Source organism: Panthera tigris, chromosome D3 (genome assembly GCF_018350195.1).
Source record: "Panthera tigris isolate Pti1 chromosome D3, P.tigris_Pti1_mat1.1, whole genome shotgun sequence".
NCBI lineage: Eukaryota > Metazoa > Chordata > Mammalia > Carnivora > Felidae > Panthera > Panthera tigris.
In genome coordinates, this window is record NC_056671.1 from 20,373,418 (window position 1) to 20,389,575 (window position 16,158).

General features: G+C 44.9%; 1 protein-coding gene and 1 gene segment (V, D, J or C); both read right to left on the bottom strand.

Moving 5' to 3' along the window:
* The window catches only part of LOC102968706 (immunoglobulin lambda-1 light chain), a 718,086-nt gene that overhangs the window by 700,704 nt on the left and 1,224 nt on the right, over positions 1-16,158 (bottom strand). Inside the window, exon 2 of the mRNA XM_042962213.1 lies at positions 6,144-6,447. Within this exon, the coding sequence (XP_042818147.1) occupies positions 6,144-6,447 (304 nt within the window). The remainder of the gene's footprint in view (positions 1-6,143; positions 6,448-16,158) is intronic.
* LOC122232563 overlaps positions 1-16,158 on the bottom strand; it is a 1,057,381-nt gene that overhangs the window by 682,695 nt on the left and 358,528 nt on the right.

The window sequence follows — 16,158 nt, forward strand, 5'->3', positions numbered from 1 at the left end:
CCCCTTACAACAATGGATAGATCATCTAGACACAGGATCAATAAAGAAACAAGGGCGCTGAATGACACATTGGATCAGATGCACTTGACAGACATATTTAGAACTCTGCATCCCAAAGCAACAGAATATACTTTCTACTCAAGTGCACATGGATCATTCTCCAAGATAGATCACATACTGGGTCACAAAATGGCCCTCCATAAGTATAAAAGAATTCAGATCATACCATGCATACTTTCAGACCATAAGGCTATGAAGCTTGAAATCCACCACAGGAAAAAGTTTGGAAAACATCCAAAAGCATGGAGGTTAAAGATCACCCTACTAAAGAATGAGTGGGTCAACCAGACAATTAGAGAAGAAATTTAAAAATATATGGAAGCAAATGAAAATGAAAATACAACAATCCAAACGCTTTGGGATGCAGCAAAGGCAGTCCTGAGAGGAAAATACATTGCAATCCAGGCCTATCTCCAGAAACAAGAAAAATCCCAAATACAAAATCTAACAGCACACCTAAGGGAAATAGAAGCAGAACAGCAAAGACACCCCAAACCCAGCAGAAGAAGAGAAATAATAAAAATCAGAACAGAAATAAACCATACAGAATCTAAAAGAACTGTAGAGCAGATCAATGAAACCAAGAGTTGGGTTTTTTTGAAGAAATAAACAAAATTGATAAGCCTCTAGCCAGGGTTCTCAAAAAGAAAAGGGAGATGACCCAAATAGATACAATCATAAATGAAAATGGAATTATGACAACCAATCCCTCAGAAATGCAAGCAATTATCAGGGAATACTATGAATAATTATATGGCAACAAACTGGGCAACCTGGAAGAAATGGACAAATTCCTAAGCACCCACACACTTCCAAAACTCAAACGGGAAGAAATAGAACATTGAACAGACCCATAACCAGCGAAGAAATTGAATCACTTATCAAAAATCTCCCAACAAATAAGAGTCCAGGAGCAGATGGCTTCCCAGGGGAATTCTACCAGACATTTAAAGCAGATATACCACCTATCCTTCTCAAGCTATTCCAAAAAATAGAAAGGGAAGGAAAACTTCCAGACTCATTCTATGAAGCCAGCATTACTTGGATTCCTAAACCAGACAGAGACACAGCAAAAAAAGAGAACTACAGGCCAATATCCCTGATGAATATGGATGCAGAAATTCTCAACAAGATACTAGCAAATTGAATTCGAAAGCAATAAAAAGAATTATACACTATGATCAAGTGGAATTCATTCCTGCCTTGCAGGGCTGGTTCAACATTCACAAATCAATCAATGGGATACATCACATTAATAAAAGACAAGATAAGAACCATATGATCCTGTCAATCGATGCAGAAAAAGCATTTGACAAAATTCAGCATCCTTTCCTAACAAAAACCCTGGAGAATGTCGGATAGAAGGAACGTACTTAAACATCATAAAAGCCATTTATGAAAAGCCCACAGCTAATATCATCCTCAATGGGGAAAAACTGAGAGCTTTCTCCCTGAGATCAGAAACACGACAGAGATGTCCACTCTCACTGCTGTTGTTTAACATAGTGTTGGAAGTGCTAGCATCAGCAATCACACAACAAAAGAAAATCAAAGGCATCAAAACTGGCAAAGACGAAGTCAAGCTTTCACTTTTTGCAGATGACATGATATTATACATGCAAAACCCGATAGACTCCACCAAAAGTCTGCTAGAACTGATACATGAATTCAGGAAACTCGCAGGATACAAAATCAATGTACAGAAATCAGTTGCATTGTTAGACACTAATAATGAGGCAACAGAAAGACAAAGAAAGAAACTGATCCCATTCACAATTGCACCAAGAAGCATAAAATACCTAGGGATAAACCTAACCAAAGATGTAAAAGATCTGTGTGCTGAAAACTATAGAAAGCTTATGAAGGAAATTGAAGAAGATATAAAGAAATGGAAAAACATTCCGTGCTCAGGGCCCAGAAGAATACATATTTTAAAATGTCAATACTACGCAAAGCTATCTACACATTGAATGCAATCCCAATCACAATTGCACCAGCATGCTTCTCAAAGCTAGAACAAGCAATCCTAAAATGTGTATGGAACCACAAAAGGCCCTGAGTAGCCAAAGTAATTGTGAAGAAGAAGACCAAAGCGGGAGGCATCACAATCCCAGACTTTAGCCTCTACTACAAAGCTGTAATCATGCAGACAGCACGGTTTTGGCACAAAAACAGACACTTAGACCAATGGAATAGAATAGAAACCCCAGAATCATATCCACAAAAGTATGGCCAACTGATCTTTAACAAAGCAAGAAAGAATATCCAGTGGAGAAAAAGACAGTCTCTTTACAAATGCTGGGACAACTGGACAGCAACGTGCAGAAGGAGGAAACTAAACCACTTTCTTACACCATTCACAAAAACAAACTCAAAATGGATAAAGGACCTGAATGTGAGACAGGAAACCACCAAAACCCTAGAGGAAAAAGCAGGATAAAACCTCTCTGACCTCAGCTGCAGCAATTTCTTACTTGACACATCCCCAAGGCAAGGGAATTAAAGGCAAAAGTGAACTATTGGGACCGCATCAAGATAAAAAACTTCTTCACAGAAAAGGAAACAGTCAACAAAACTAAAAGGCAACCAATGGAATGGGAAAAGATATTTGCAAATGACATATTGAACAAAGGGCTAGTATCCAAAATCTATAAAAAGCTCACCAAACTCCACACCCGAAAAACAAATAACCCAGTGAAGAAATGGGCAGAAAACATGAATAGACACTTCTCTAACGAAGACATCCAGATGGCCAACAGGCACATGGAAAGATGCTCAACGTCGCTCCTCATCAGGGAAATGCAAATCAAAACCACACTCACATACCACCTCACGCCAGTCAGGGTGGCTAAAATGAACCAATCAGGAGACTATAGATGCTGGAGAGGATGTGGAGAAACAGGAACCCTCTTGCACTGTTGGTGGGAATGCAAACTGGTGCAGCCACTCTGGAAAAGAGTGTGGAGGTTCCTCAAAAAATTAAAAATAGATCGACCCTATGACCCTGCAATAACACTGCTAGGAATTTACCCAAGGGATACAAGAGTGCGGATGCTTAGGGGCACCTGTACCCCAATGTTTATAGCAGCACGTTCAACAACAGCCAAATCATGGAAAGAGCCTAAATGTCCATCAACTGATGGATGGATAAAGAAATTGTGGTTTATATACACAATGGAATATGTTGTGGCAATGAGAAAGAATGAATTACGGCCTTTTGTAGCACTGTGGATGGAACTGGAGAGTGTTATGCTAAGTGAAATAAGTCACGCAGACAAAGACAGATACCATACGTTTTTATTCTTAGGTGGATCCTGAGAAACTTAACAGAAGACCATGCGGGAGGGGAAGAAAAAAAAAAAAGAGGTTAGAGAGGGAGGGAGCCAAAACATAAGAGACTCTTAAAAATTGAGAACAAACTGAGGGTTGATGGGGTGAGAGGGAGGAGAGGGTGGGTGATGAGTATTGAGGAGGGCACCTGTTGTGATGGGCACTGGATGTTGCATGGAAACCAATTTGACCATAAGTTTCATATTTAAAAAAATAAAAAAATACATAAAATAATATTTGACATGTAAAAAAAAGTCATTTGAAGCTGAAATATTTAAGGGCAGAATGACTTTTCCTGGGGTCTGCCTGGCTCAGTAGGTTAACTATCCGACTTTCCCTCAGGTCACACTCACTGTTCATGACTTTGAGCCCCGCTTCAGGTTCTGTGCTGACAGCTCAGAGCCTGGAACCGGCTTCAGATTCTGTGTCTCCCTCTGTGTCTGCCCCTCCCCTGTTCATGCTCTCCCTCTCTCTCTGTCTCTCTCTCAAAAAATAAATAAACATTAACTAATTCTTTAAAAAATGAATGACTTCTCTTACATCCTAGAGTGATTCCTAGGAAGTAAACTCTTCTTTAATGACCCTGTGTTTTTCCTGCAATGCACCCCACATTACTGTGGCAACAGACAGGAGATGGCGATATAGGTTCATGAACTAATTAGTGGAAGGGGAGGAAGGAAAAAGGGAAGAGTGGAATTTGGGAAAAGAAATGACCCTAGACCTGGAGATATAACATGACATTAATGAATAGAGAAAGAACATTCAGGAGGGACACTGGCAAAGAGTGTTCCAAGTGTGGGAAAAACAGGAGAGTTCATTTCTGACTTTTTTTTTAAACTTTTTTTAATGTGCATTTATTTATTTTTGAGAGAGAGAGAGAGAGAGCAGGGGAGGGGCAGAGAGAGAGGGAGACAGAATCCCAGGCAGGCTCCATGCTGTCAGCATAGAGCTTGACGTGGGACTTGGACCCAGGAACCATGAGATCATAACCTGAGCCAAAACCAAGAGTTGGACGCTTAACCAACTGAGCCACCCAGGCGCCCCTTCTGACTCTTAATAGTAAGCTTTGTGTCTTTCAGAGGCAGAGTCACAGTGGCATTGGAATCAGGCAGACTGTGATCTGACTCCCTGTGACCAGGACCCTGGGAAGTGGGGACACTCAGCAATGACACAGAGGTGACTGAGGGAGCCTGAGAGCAGGAGTAGTCCCATATGGAGTGTGTGGAAAAAAAGGAGTTGTTCCTGTACTGGCGCCTGAGTCTGTTCCTCTCCTGACAGAGTGAGAGCAAAAGAAAAGGTCTCAGGTGCATGGCGGTCTGGAAATGGTCACCATTAAGGTTTCTGGAAAACTTTGTACCTTCTAGCAACCTCTGGGAATAAGAGGCCATCAGAGTAGGAATATGTTTTCTGCTTTCTACTTCTCATGGGACTGTTTGCATTTCAGGCCAGAACCTCAGCTTCTGAGGGTGTGTTGGGCTGCAGTTGATCTGATGCAGGGGCATCTGAGTGGTCTGGGGACTGAGCTGTAGTTTTATGAGACATAAAGACCCTGGCCTGTGTCCCCTGTGCAGATTGTCCATAGTCCGTGTGACGACCTGAACAACACGGAGGATGGAGGGAAGATGATACAGGTGGCTGGGACTTCTTTGGCGAAGCTTCCATCATTTTCTTCTGCCTGTACCCCAACTCTCCCAACTACACGGTTAGTCAGTGAGTCCAGGTCCCACCAGACAGTCACTGTGTTACCCAAAGCAATAGGTGTCCCTTCCCCGGTTGCCATGATGGTGTCAGGGCAGAGGGTGGGGTGGTTTTATCCAGTCATCCTCAAATCTGGGGTTTCTTACCAGTGGGTCCGCAAGGGCCAGTCTCTGTCATCCAGACGTTTTGTTCTGTGGACATTACCTGGGACTGCAGACACATTTTCCCCATGTGGGAAGTCAGTGTGAGACACAATACATTTGGCTTATGTGTCCTCTTTCTTGCCCAAGACGGTGTCAGCTCTCTGAGCATGGGGACCCTCCCTGTCATTTCTGTACTGTGATCTGAGCCCCAAGCCCACATAGGTCATGTAGTGAGGATTCTCTCAATGCCACGCATGTAGACCATGTGGACGGTTGACTATCCTCAGTCAGGCACAGCTATGCTCTGTGTCGCTGTTCTGTCCTGGTGCTTTGATATGGACTGAACTGTATCCCTGTAGATTCCTATATGGAAACCCACACTGTGACTTCATAGACTTTACAGAAGAGGTAGACACAGCATGGGTGAGCACACGTGGAAATGCCACGTGAGGACCCAGGACGAATGTAACCACTTGCAAGACAAGGAGAGAGACCTCAGGAGACATCAAACTTGCCACCACCTTGAACTTGGACATTTAGCCTCCAAAACTGTGAGAAAATAAATATCTTTTGATTTTTCTCACCCAGTGGGTGGTATGATGTTATGGCAGCCCCAGCAGGCAGGCACAATCCTCAAGGACTCTGTCCCCAGGGCAACAGGTCCCAGCATCCAGGAATTTCTGCTCAGTTTGCATAAAACAGAAAATGTGCTCCTACAGACACAGGGTTTGGTGTCTGAATTGAGAGGACAAGGACACATACTCAAGAGAAAGTTCACTGGTTTGGGTTTCAGACCTCCGTTTTAGGGAAGCAGCTGTGTTGGCAGAAGGTGGGGGCTGCAAAGGAAAGCGCATCAGTGTGGGGACAGCAGGTTTTTGTCTCACTTCCCCACGGGCCTGGAGCTCTGTGTGAGCTTTCAGACCACCATCCCATGCTGAGCAGTAATAATCAGCCTCGTCCTCAGCCTGGAGCCCAGTGATGGTCAGGGTGCCTGTGCTGCCAGACTTGGAGCCAGAGAATCGTTCAGGGACCCCCGAGGGTCTGCTATTATCCCAATAGATTATGGTTTTGGGGGTTGTGCCTGGGAGTTGTTGGTACCAGCTGACATAATTGCTACCGATGTTGGAACTGCTTCCAGTGCAAGAGATGGTGACCCTCTGGCCCAAGGAGCCTGACACCGAGGGTGGCTGAGTCAGTACAGACTGGGCCCAGGACCCTGGAAAATGGAGAGACACAGACAGGGTGAAGCAGGGGTCTGGACACAAGAGGGTGGAAGCAGGGCCCACGTGTCCTCCCAGAGCCCCTTCCCCTGTCCCCACATCCAATCACCTGTGCAGTGAGCGAGGAGGGTGAGAAGGACCCGAAGACCAAGCCATGGTGGAGACCATCACCGATCCTGTCTTCTGTGCCCCGCAGCTGAGCAGACCTCCCTTAATCTGTTCCTTTTTCATCCACTGAGAGAGGGCGGGCCTGTCCATGCAAATGATACCCCAGCTCTCTGAGCCCTCACTGGACCCGAGTCAGGTGCCTCTGCCTGTGGATGTCAGGGGGTGGGCAGAGGAATGGCTGTGTGGGGCCAGACTGTGCAGAAGTCACAGTTATGAGTCTCAGCAGAGGGCACAGGCAGTGCAGGTGGCAGGTCTCAGGTCTCATCACCCCTGAACCCTCAGAAATGGGCCCTGTGAGCCCCCTTGTGTCCAGACTCAGAAACATCATTGTGCAAAATGGTAACCAGAGCCCATAAAAGGAGCTCCTGTCCCCCATTGCTTTGTCCACTGCCCCTTTCCTAGGGCCAGCCAGGTATCTTCTGGGTAGCCTCCCATATCCTCAAAGCAGACTTTCTGCTCTTCTCAGACTCCTCCGGAAAAGCCAGGCCATGTTTCCCTGTATGTTTCATGGGTCAGGACTGAGGTGGTATTTCTACAAAAACGCCACTTAGATCAGAATCATGTCCGGAGCTGTGGTGAGTACCAAAGGACACGTGGCCCCTTCTGTGTAGGATTCTGTGTTCTTTCCTATTATGTGCTTCCTCCCTGGTTTCCAGGGCTCTCCTGCTCTGAGGATCTCACAGCCTGAACAGAAGCTCTCCTTCTGTCCTCAGTGCTGTGGGAAGGAACAACTGTGTGTATTCCTAAGGGCACTGTCCACTAAAAATCTTTGCCATCTGTCACTATGTCTGCTTATTTGAAACGACAGTTCTCCACACACTGTGGTTAGTGATTTCCTCCCAGGATCTGTACCCCCAGCACACAGATACAAATATGCAGGGGTCCTAGTGTGGCACTGAACACAGAGCCCAAGGGCAAACCTGCAGGAAGTTCCAAGAGGGAAGGAGTGACCGCAGCAGGTGCTCTGACAGGGTTCCAGTGACACGGTTTATGTGTTAGTCACCACTTAGCCAAGTGTGCACTTTAGAAATGAGCAGAAACCATGAACAGACACTTCTCTAACGAAGACATCCACAAGGCCGACAGGCACATGGAAAGATGCTTAACATCACTCCTCATCAGGAAAATACAAATCAAAACCACACTGAGATATCACCTCATGCCAGTCAGAGTGGCTGAAATGAACCAATCAGGAGACTATAGATGCTGGAGAGGATGTGGAGACATGGGAACTGTCTTGCACTGAGGGTTGCAAACTGGTGCAGCCACTCTGGAAAACAGTGTGGAGGTTCCTCAAAAAATTAAAAATAGATCTACCTATGACCCTGCAATAGCACTACTAGGAATTTACCCAAGGGATACAGGAGTGCTGATGCATAGGGGCACTTGTGCCCCTATGTTTATAGCAGCACTTTCAACAATGGCCAAATTATGGAAAGAGCCTAAATATCCACCAAGTAGTGAATGGATAAAGAAGATGTGGTTTATGTATACAATGGAATACTACTTGGCAATGAGAAAGAATGAAATCTGGCCATTTGCAGCAATGTGGATGGAACTGGAGGATATTAGGCAAAGTGAAATAGGTCAGTCAGAGAAAGACAGATATCGTATGTTTTCACTCACATGTGGATCCTGAGACACTTAACAGAAGACCATGAGGGAGGAGAAGGAAAAAAAAAAGTTTGAGGGAGAGAACTCGAGGGAGAGAGCCAAACCATAAGAGACTCTGAAAAACTGAGAATAAACTGAGGGTTGATGGGGCGGTGGGAGGAAGGGGGGGTGGGTGATGGGCATTGAGAAGGGCACCTGCTGGGATGAGCGCTGGGTGTTGTATGGAAACCAACATGACAGTAAATTTCATATTAAAAAAATACAATAAAATAATTTTAAAAACTAAATGGGCGTATGCTTGTGTATAAAAAATTTCTCTCAGTGACATTGACTGAAACTCAATGACAATGTTCTTATGAAAATGCAGATACAATCACTAGGATACTTTTCACAGATCTGTATTTACTACAGAGAAAAACAGATAGAAATTGTGGAAACAATGTAGAAGGGATGCTTTCTCTTGCAGGTTGAATAGGAGTCGATAAAGTTTTTCAAAAATCATGTTTTCTTTGTCATTAGTATAGCATGGTGGAATTTTTCTACCGGTAGGAGAGACATGATGTCCAGTGAAATCCCATGAGGGACCTATTTCTATGAACTCCAGAACCATCTCTGTGATGCAATTACCAAGCACTGAGGGAGCTTCCAGGAAAGAGTGATTTGGAGTCAGACTTGTCTCTGGGGTGAACACAGCTCTACCTCTGTTCTTTGTGTCCAGTATATTCAGGATAGAAAAAAGCTCATTCACACATCCATGAGTAGAGGAATGGATTTCTATTATCTGAGGCCAACTGGGCTGAAAACTCTCTATCAAAGATTCCATATGTGACTGGTGGAGAGATGGCGATAAGGGAAACTGTCTCCGTGAGGTCACTGTCACTGTGGCCCTTGGGTGGGACAGAAGAATTTTCAGGAGAGATCCAGATTGGTGCAGGTGTCGCTGGGAAGACTGAAGCAGAGACCCCCGCATGTCCTCATGTACCTTGAGCTCCGTGGGAGCATCAATGAAGATGTTGTCCCAGAATCAATGAACTGATCAGCTTTGGGGGCTGGCTGGATCCCAGAGATTGTCGGGGACTGAGCTACCCATGGGACAGAGAGTCTCCTTGGGATTCCCGAGCATCAATCTTGTCCCAGGAGAGCAGGTGTTCAGATAATGGGCTTGTTGCCCTTGTGACAGGACCCCAGTCACACTGGATGTTGCTGGTGTTTCTGATGATGGGGATTCTGCCTCCTGGGATTCTGACCCTGGTGGTACTGTTTGAGTACATGTTGACTATGATTTCTGGAGAGAAAGAGAAGCTGGGAAACTGAAAACTCTAGGACACTATACACTCAGAGGAGAGATGTGTGTGTGTGTGTGTGTGTGTGTGTGTGTGTGTGTGTGTATCTGCGTGTGTGTCTGTGTGTGTGTAAGACAGACAGAGAAAGAGAGAGAGAGAAGAGAGAGAGAGAAAATGCTTCATGTATCCTCAGGAAGTCTTTCCTTCAGAGGCCAACTATGTAGACAAGTGTACCCCTGTCCCTCTAATGTCCTCTCTCCACTTCCTGAGTGTTGTTCTCCATGCAAATCCATCGCTGGGGTTGGCTCTTTAAAAAGCCTCCTGTGTTCTGGAGCTTGGCGCTAAAGAAGGCTAGTGTCTTGAAGATCACTTCCCTTGCACAAGGATGGAATGTACACAAGGAAGAGGAATTTGGTGCAGATTAGTTCTGATAGGAATTCCATTGAATCATAAATATGGATCTTGGGGATGGGTCTTCAGTCCATTTTTACCCAACAGATACATATCCCACATGTGTGGGTTCTGGTCTCAGGAAGCACAAGACAGGGGTGACAACACAGTCCCTTCCTTCTGCCCTTCACAGCACAGCCACCCCCCACTATGCCTCCAAGGTCCCTGGATGCCTCCTTGGCGGTGACCATGAAAGAGTGCCTTTTTTATTTTGGAAAAAGGCTAATACATGAGACCTCAATGATTGGAACAAAATTGTGTGGCTGCGTTAGTCTCCTGATGGCCTCGGAAACAAATATTCTCAACAACAGGAAAAGTTGTCATGTCTGGAACTATGTAGCCCATCCTTCCTTTGTTGGCTATGTCAACAGTTACCTTTGGTGGAACCTCAGTAAGTTTGAAGGGGGAAAATTCGTTGTACTAATGGCTTTTGTGGGCAAATACTCAAAGGCTGAATGAACCTTCATTTGTCACAAACAGAATAATATTGTTGTCATATTACAGAGATTTACTGAGGCTGGTGGGCATGAAAACTACAAGCAGAGATGAGAGCAAGAATCAGATGTTGAGTGGATTTCCTGCCAGTCCATTTTCTGCGACTTCTCATCACTAGAGATGAACCCTAGAGAGTGGAAATTACTGTAAAATTTTACTTCTCTCTGAAATCCTAACATAGAGCTGGGGTTCAGACCTGAAGCACCATAGGGAGAGACTGAAGGCCTGAGGGAGGCAGGAGCAGAGGGGAGAAGAGGAGCCTGTGTCGGGAGGGGGAGGGGTGAGGTGAGTCTGAAGAAGTTGTGACTCACTTTTTGTCAGATGGGTGAAAGAGAAAATTGTGTCTATGACCAAGGTGCTTATTAACATATCGAGTATGGATGTGTCGTCAGTAACACAAGAGTCACAGTTTCTGGCCTGAGATTTGTGGATGAACATGACTATCTAGTTCACCTTGTCCAGTTGAGACAATACTACTGTGTGATCTTAGGAACTATATACGAGTCTCTGCACCCTGGATCCTGACACAGAGTTTCTGAAATTCTTGTCGTTTCCTAAGTGACAAGAGCACTAGAAGCTTCTTAATTGTAATGACATGACTCTGGGTGGGCTTCTGGATGGCTCCTGGATAGGGCTGGTGCCCAGAAAGACCAAGCCTTGATCAGAGGTTGCGAATATTCACCCCCTCATACTTGAGACAGGGAGGGAAGACTGACAGTGCAGTTAATGTCCAATCATGTCTACCCGAATCCTCAATAAAAATGCCAAAGTACAGGGTTTGAAGAGCTTCCAGTTTGGCTAACACATCCACTCTCAGAACAGATGCACCTCAACTCCACAGGGACTGAAGCTCTGGTGCTTGAGACGCTCCCAGACCTAACACTAGGTGTCTCTTCATTATTTGTTTATGTGACCCCCATCATCATATCATTAATGAGCTGACAAAAGGAGTCAGTGTCTCCCTCGGTTCTGTGAGTTGATCTGGCAAATTAATGGAACTCGAGGAGGGAGTCGTGGAAACCTTCAACGTGTAGCCACGTTGGACAGAGGGTGCAGGCCATCTACTAGTTGTTGTTGGCATCAAAATAGGGAGCAGCCTCCTGGTGCTGAGCCCTTCCCCTGTGGATCTGACACTATCTCCCCACAGACAAACTAAGCATTAAATTCAGTTAAATTGTAGGACACTCAATTGTGTGTGTGTCCCAAAGAATTTCTAGATGTAGGAAAACAGATACAAAACGTATAATTGATGAACATGAGTGTGTGAAGTGAAGTATTCTGCGAGTAGTAAAGGAGATATGACTAGAGGGAGAGCCAGAGATTTTGGTTGTAAAATAGTTGTTCTTGTTACTTTTCTCCAGACCCAGGGGCATGTGCAGTTGGGCTCCATTCCCTGATTCACGTGGGCTCCTGGGACACGTGTGCTGTCTCAGGCAAGAGCATCATCTGTGTGTCAGTCCTTCCTCCTCAAGGACAGCTGTCACCATAGAGGACTCTCCCCTACAGGAGCCTCCACAGAAGCTTCCCAATAACAGAAGCTCAGACACAAGGTCTGTGGACCCAGGGGTTTTTGTCTCACTTTCTCCATATCTGAGTCACTGTGAGAAGCCAAAGCTTCTCCCACTGCCATGAGCTGTAGCACAGGAAGAGTCAGCCTTGTCCTCAGGCTGTGGCCCAGAGAGGAGCAGAAGCCCTGCCTTGGCCGAGGCATCTTTGGACCCAGAGAAGCGGCTGGGGACCGCATTGGTGTTTATTTGAGTCTGAGTAGTAGTATAAGAGATACAGAGGAGGGCTCACTGGCTTCTGCTGGAACCAATGTATGTAATAGCTGCCAACACTGAAGCCACTGCCCAAGGTGCAGATGTCTGGCAGTTTTCCCGGAGATGCAGACAGGGAGAGCGGCTGGGTCAGCACAGGCTGGGACAGGGAACCTGCCAACACAGACACCCTTTGGGAATGCGGCTAGAAATGGAAACCAAAATTCAGGATTCTGAGCAGAGGAGGAGTGATGTGGGGAGCACCTGAGTCTATAAGGCCTGTCCCTACTTGTGCAGTGAAGGAAGAGTAGGAGGAGCAGCAATATCCAGGCCACGGTGACACAACCCCTGGTCCCCACACTGGGCTGGGCCGCCCCAGGCCTCCTTTCCTCCTCCACCCTCTGCCACAGGAGGGGCTGTGCATGCAAATGAGGTCCATCCAGTGACTGCCCAGCCCCTCCCTGAGCCCTGGTGCTGGAGCTCAGTTCACACCACACACTGCGGAGGATGGGGGTGGAACTCCTGTCCAGGGAGCCCTGGGAGGTAGCACCTGCTGCGACACCACAAAGCCTCCAGGTCTGGTCTCCTTTGAGTGATTGGTCCTCGCTGACCAGCTGTGTAGGGACCACAGGGCTGTCCCACAGCGTATCCGGTTAATCTCACATGGAAAAAGGAAAAATGAAGAAAAACATCCTGTAAGTGGTAAACCTTATTAAGAATAGATTAAATACATAATTTCTTAGAAGTTACAAAACTGGCTGTCCTAGAAATACATTGAGTGAATAGACGAATTTCAATATAAAAATGGAAAAGGTTATTACTGAAGCACTCCACAGAAATACATTAGGTACAGACGTTTTCACAAGGGACATCTAACAAAACTTCAGAATTTAGATGATTCCAATTTATTTGCTTCATATTTTTTCATAATATAACACGGTATTGAATATTTCTTACTTCTTTTAAAAATGTTATAAAACTCAAAAATACACTTTCAAAATACCTTTCACAAAAAGGAAAAGAATAGAACAGTATCATGAAATATTGATAGAAATATTGGGTACAAAATATTGACAAGGAGACCTCAATACCATATTTACAAATTGATAGTATCATTAAGTGTGATTGATTCCAATGATACAAATTGGGTTACATAATAAGAAAGAGTTTTATATGACACACCATATTATTACATCATGAGATATGACCATATTGCCCCAATTGGTCTCAAAAGGGCCTTTCACTAGATTTAACACCATATCCTAATAAAACCCACATAAAAATACAAACAGATACATGTATAATATGGTAAAACACACACTCTCGCACACACGGATGATGTAGTCCTGACGCCCACATCTGGGTTCCTGCAGTAGTGAGGAGACGATTTCCACAAAGATCAAGAGCAGGTAAAGGAGATCTTCACTTCTTTTATTTTCAAATTATTCCTCAATAGCTAGAAAATGTAATTAAAAAGCCAAAATCAATGGTTATTACTTAGCATTGATGGCAAAGGACAAGTGGTCATTCTTGAATATCCAGATGGACGTCATAGCCTTAGGTAGGCCTGTGTTGCTGTAGCCGTGACGGCAGAGATCTCCTCAGTGAGGACTAGTCGCTGACTCTGACTAGTGCTGGTGAAACTAAGTAACAGAGACAAGATGGGTGGAACAAGGGCAGCAGAGAGAGTTCTTGTCCCACTTGACTGGGTGAAGAGCCCTGTGCAAGGTGTGGGGCAGTGACCCCGGATCTCCTGGATCAGAGTGGGGGGATCTCCCACTTGTCCTGGGTAAGGCCTGCCTTCACTTGTGCAGAGAGTGGGGAGGGTGAGTAGTAGAGAAGCCCAGGTCATGGTAGATACCCAGCTCTGTTGTGCAGACTGAGCTCCCCATAGTATATTTATGGCTACAGAAACTTCCATGGGGGTGGACTGGCTGCACTCAAGTGAACCCTTTCTGTCTGTCTGTCCAGATTCCATGCCCAGGGCTTTCACAAGTGGGAGCACACAGAGGAGGTGTTAATGAACTAATACAGTGATAGAGGTGGTCTGGGTGGTGATAATCCCAGGTCCTGGCAGGTCAGCATCATCTAGTGAGCACACTGCTGCCAGAAACCCTGGAGGCCCTGAATGGTGTCCCTGCTGGCAGGGGACAAACAGGATTAGCCAGCCTTTCCCCACATACCCTCAAACACCAAACCATTCCCCCCAAAACAAATATTCCAGTGAAGAAATGGGCAAAGACATGAATAGACACTTTTCCAAAGAAGACATCCCGATGGTTAAAGACACATGAAAAAAGTTTCTACATCACCCATCATCAAAGAAATACAAATTGAAACCACAATGAGATAGCATCTCACACCAGTCAGAAGGGTTAACATTAACAACTCAGGCAAAAACAGATATTGGCAAGGATGCGGAGAAAAAGGATCTCTCTTGCACTGCTGGTGGGAATGCAAACTGGTGCAGTCACTCTCAAAAACAGTATGGAGGTTCCTCAAAAAACTAAAAATGGAACTACCCATGGATGACGGGCATTGAGGAGGGTACTTGCTGGGATGAGCACTGGGTGTTGTATGCAAGCCAATTTGACAATAAGTTATATTTTTTTAAAAAGTGAGTGAGAAAAAAGAAAAAAAAAGTACTACCCTACAACCCAGAAATTGCACTACTAGGTATTTGTCCAAGGGATACAAGTGTGCTGTTTCAAAGGGGCACAGAAACAGGCTGTTTCTAGCAGCACTGTCAACAATAGCCAAAGTATGGAAAGAGTCCAAATGTTCATCAACAGATGAATGGAAAAAGAAGATGTGGTATATATATACAATGGAGAAGTACTCAGCAATCAAAAGAATGAAATCTTGCCATTTGCAACTACGGGGATGGAACTGGAGGATATTATGCTAAGTGACATTAGCCAGTCAGAGAAAGTGAAACATCCTATGACTTCACTCATATGAGCAACTTAAGATACAAACCAGATGAACATAAGGGAAGGGTAGCAAAAATAATATAAAAACAAAGAGGGAGACAAAACATAAGAGACTCTTACATATAGAGAACAAACTGAGGTATGCTGGCGGGGTTGTGAGGGAGGCGTGGGCTAAATGGGTAAGAGGCATTAAGGAAGACACTTGTTGGGATGAGCACTGCGTGTTTACATAGGGGATGAATCACTGGAATCTACTCCTGAAATTATTATTGGACTATATGCTAACCAATTTAGATGCAAATAGACGAGTGAAGAAATAAATAATACACTAACACAATAAACAAAATACAGTAACGACCCTCAGAGATCATAGTTTCATTTGTCTACAACCTCGTTCCACATTCACAGACAGAAAATGTATACTGTGATAACACAGAGTCTCCCACACACAGAGAACTCAGTCCCACACCCAGAAAATAAAATGAGATGGGGGTGGGGAGGACATTTCTACAAGATGAAAAGGCTAACGTGACCTAAACGCCATGTTATCCAACATCTTTCTGTAAGTAGTAGGCAATGCAAGTGAATAAGAAAATCACTGGTTGGTTCTCAGCATTGATGGGAATGGACAGGGATTCATTACAAAAGGCAAAAAAAAATGTGATTTAGTCATATATACTCTGGGGCTGGTGCTGCAGGGAGAGAAGACATCATCCCAAAGAGCCAAAAGAACAGTTATTTCTACTGAAGACTAATAAGAGGATTACATAGGTCTGGAAACTTCTAGAAATAGGTAAATGGCCAAGGATGGAGACCCTGGCTTCCTCAGAAGTCAGGTGGGAGCTGAGAACACTGGACCTATGACAGCAGTCCATGAACTTAGAGAACTTGTGTCGCAACGTGATGGGCGAGATGAGCTTTCTGTGTCCTTTGAGACCCTTTGTCTAGGAAGGGGCTGCTGTGAGTGACATTGGGGACAGAAGGGAAGGAGGAGCCATCACTCCCAG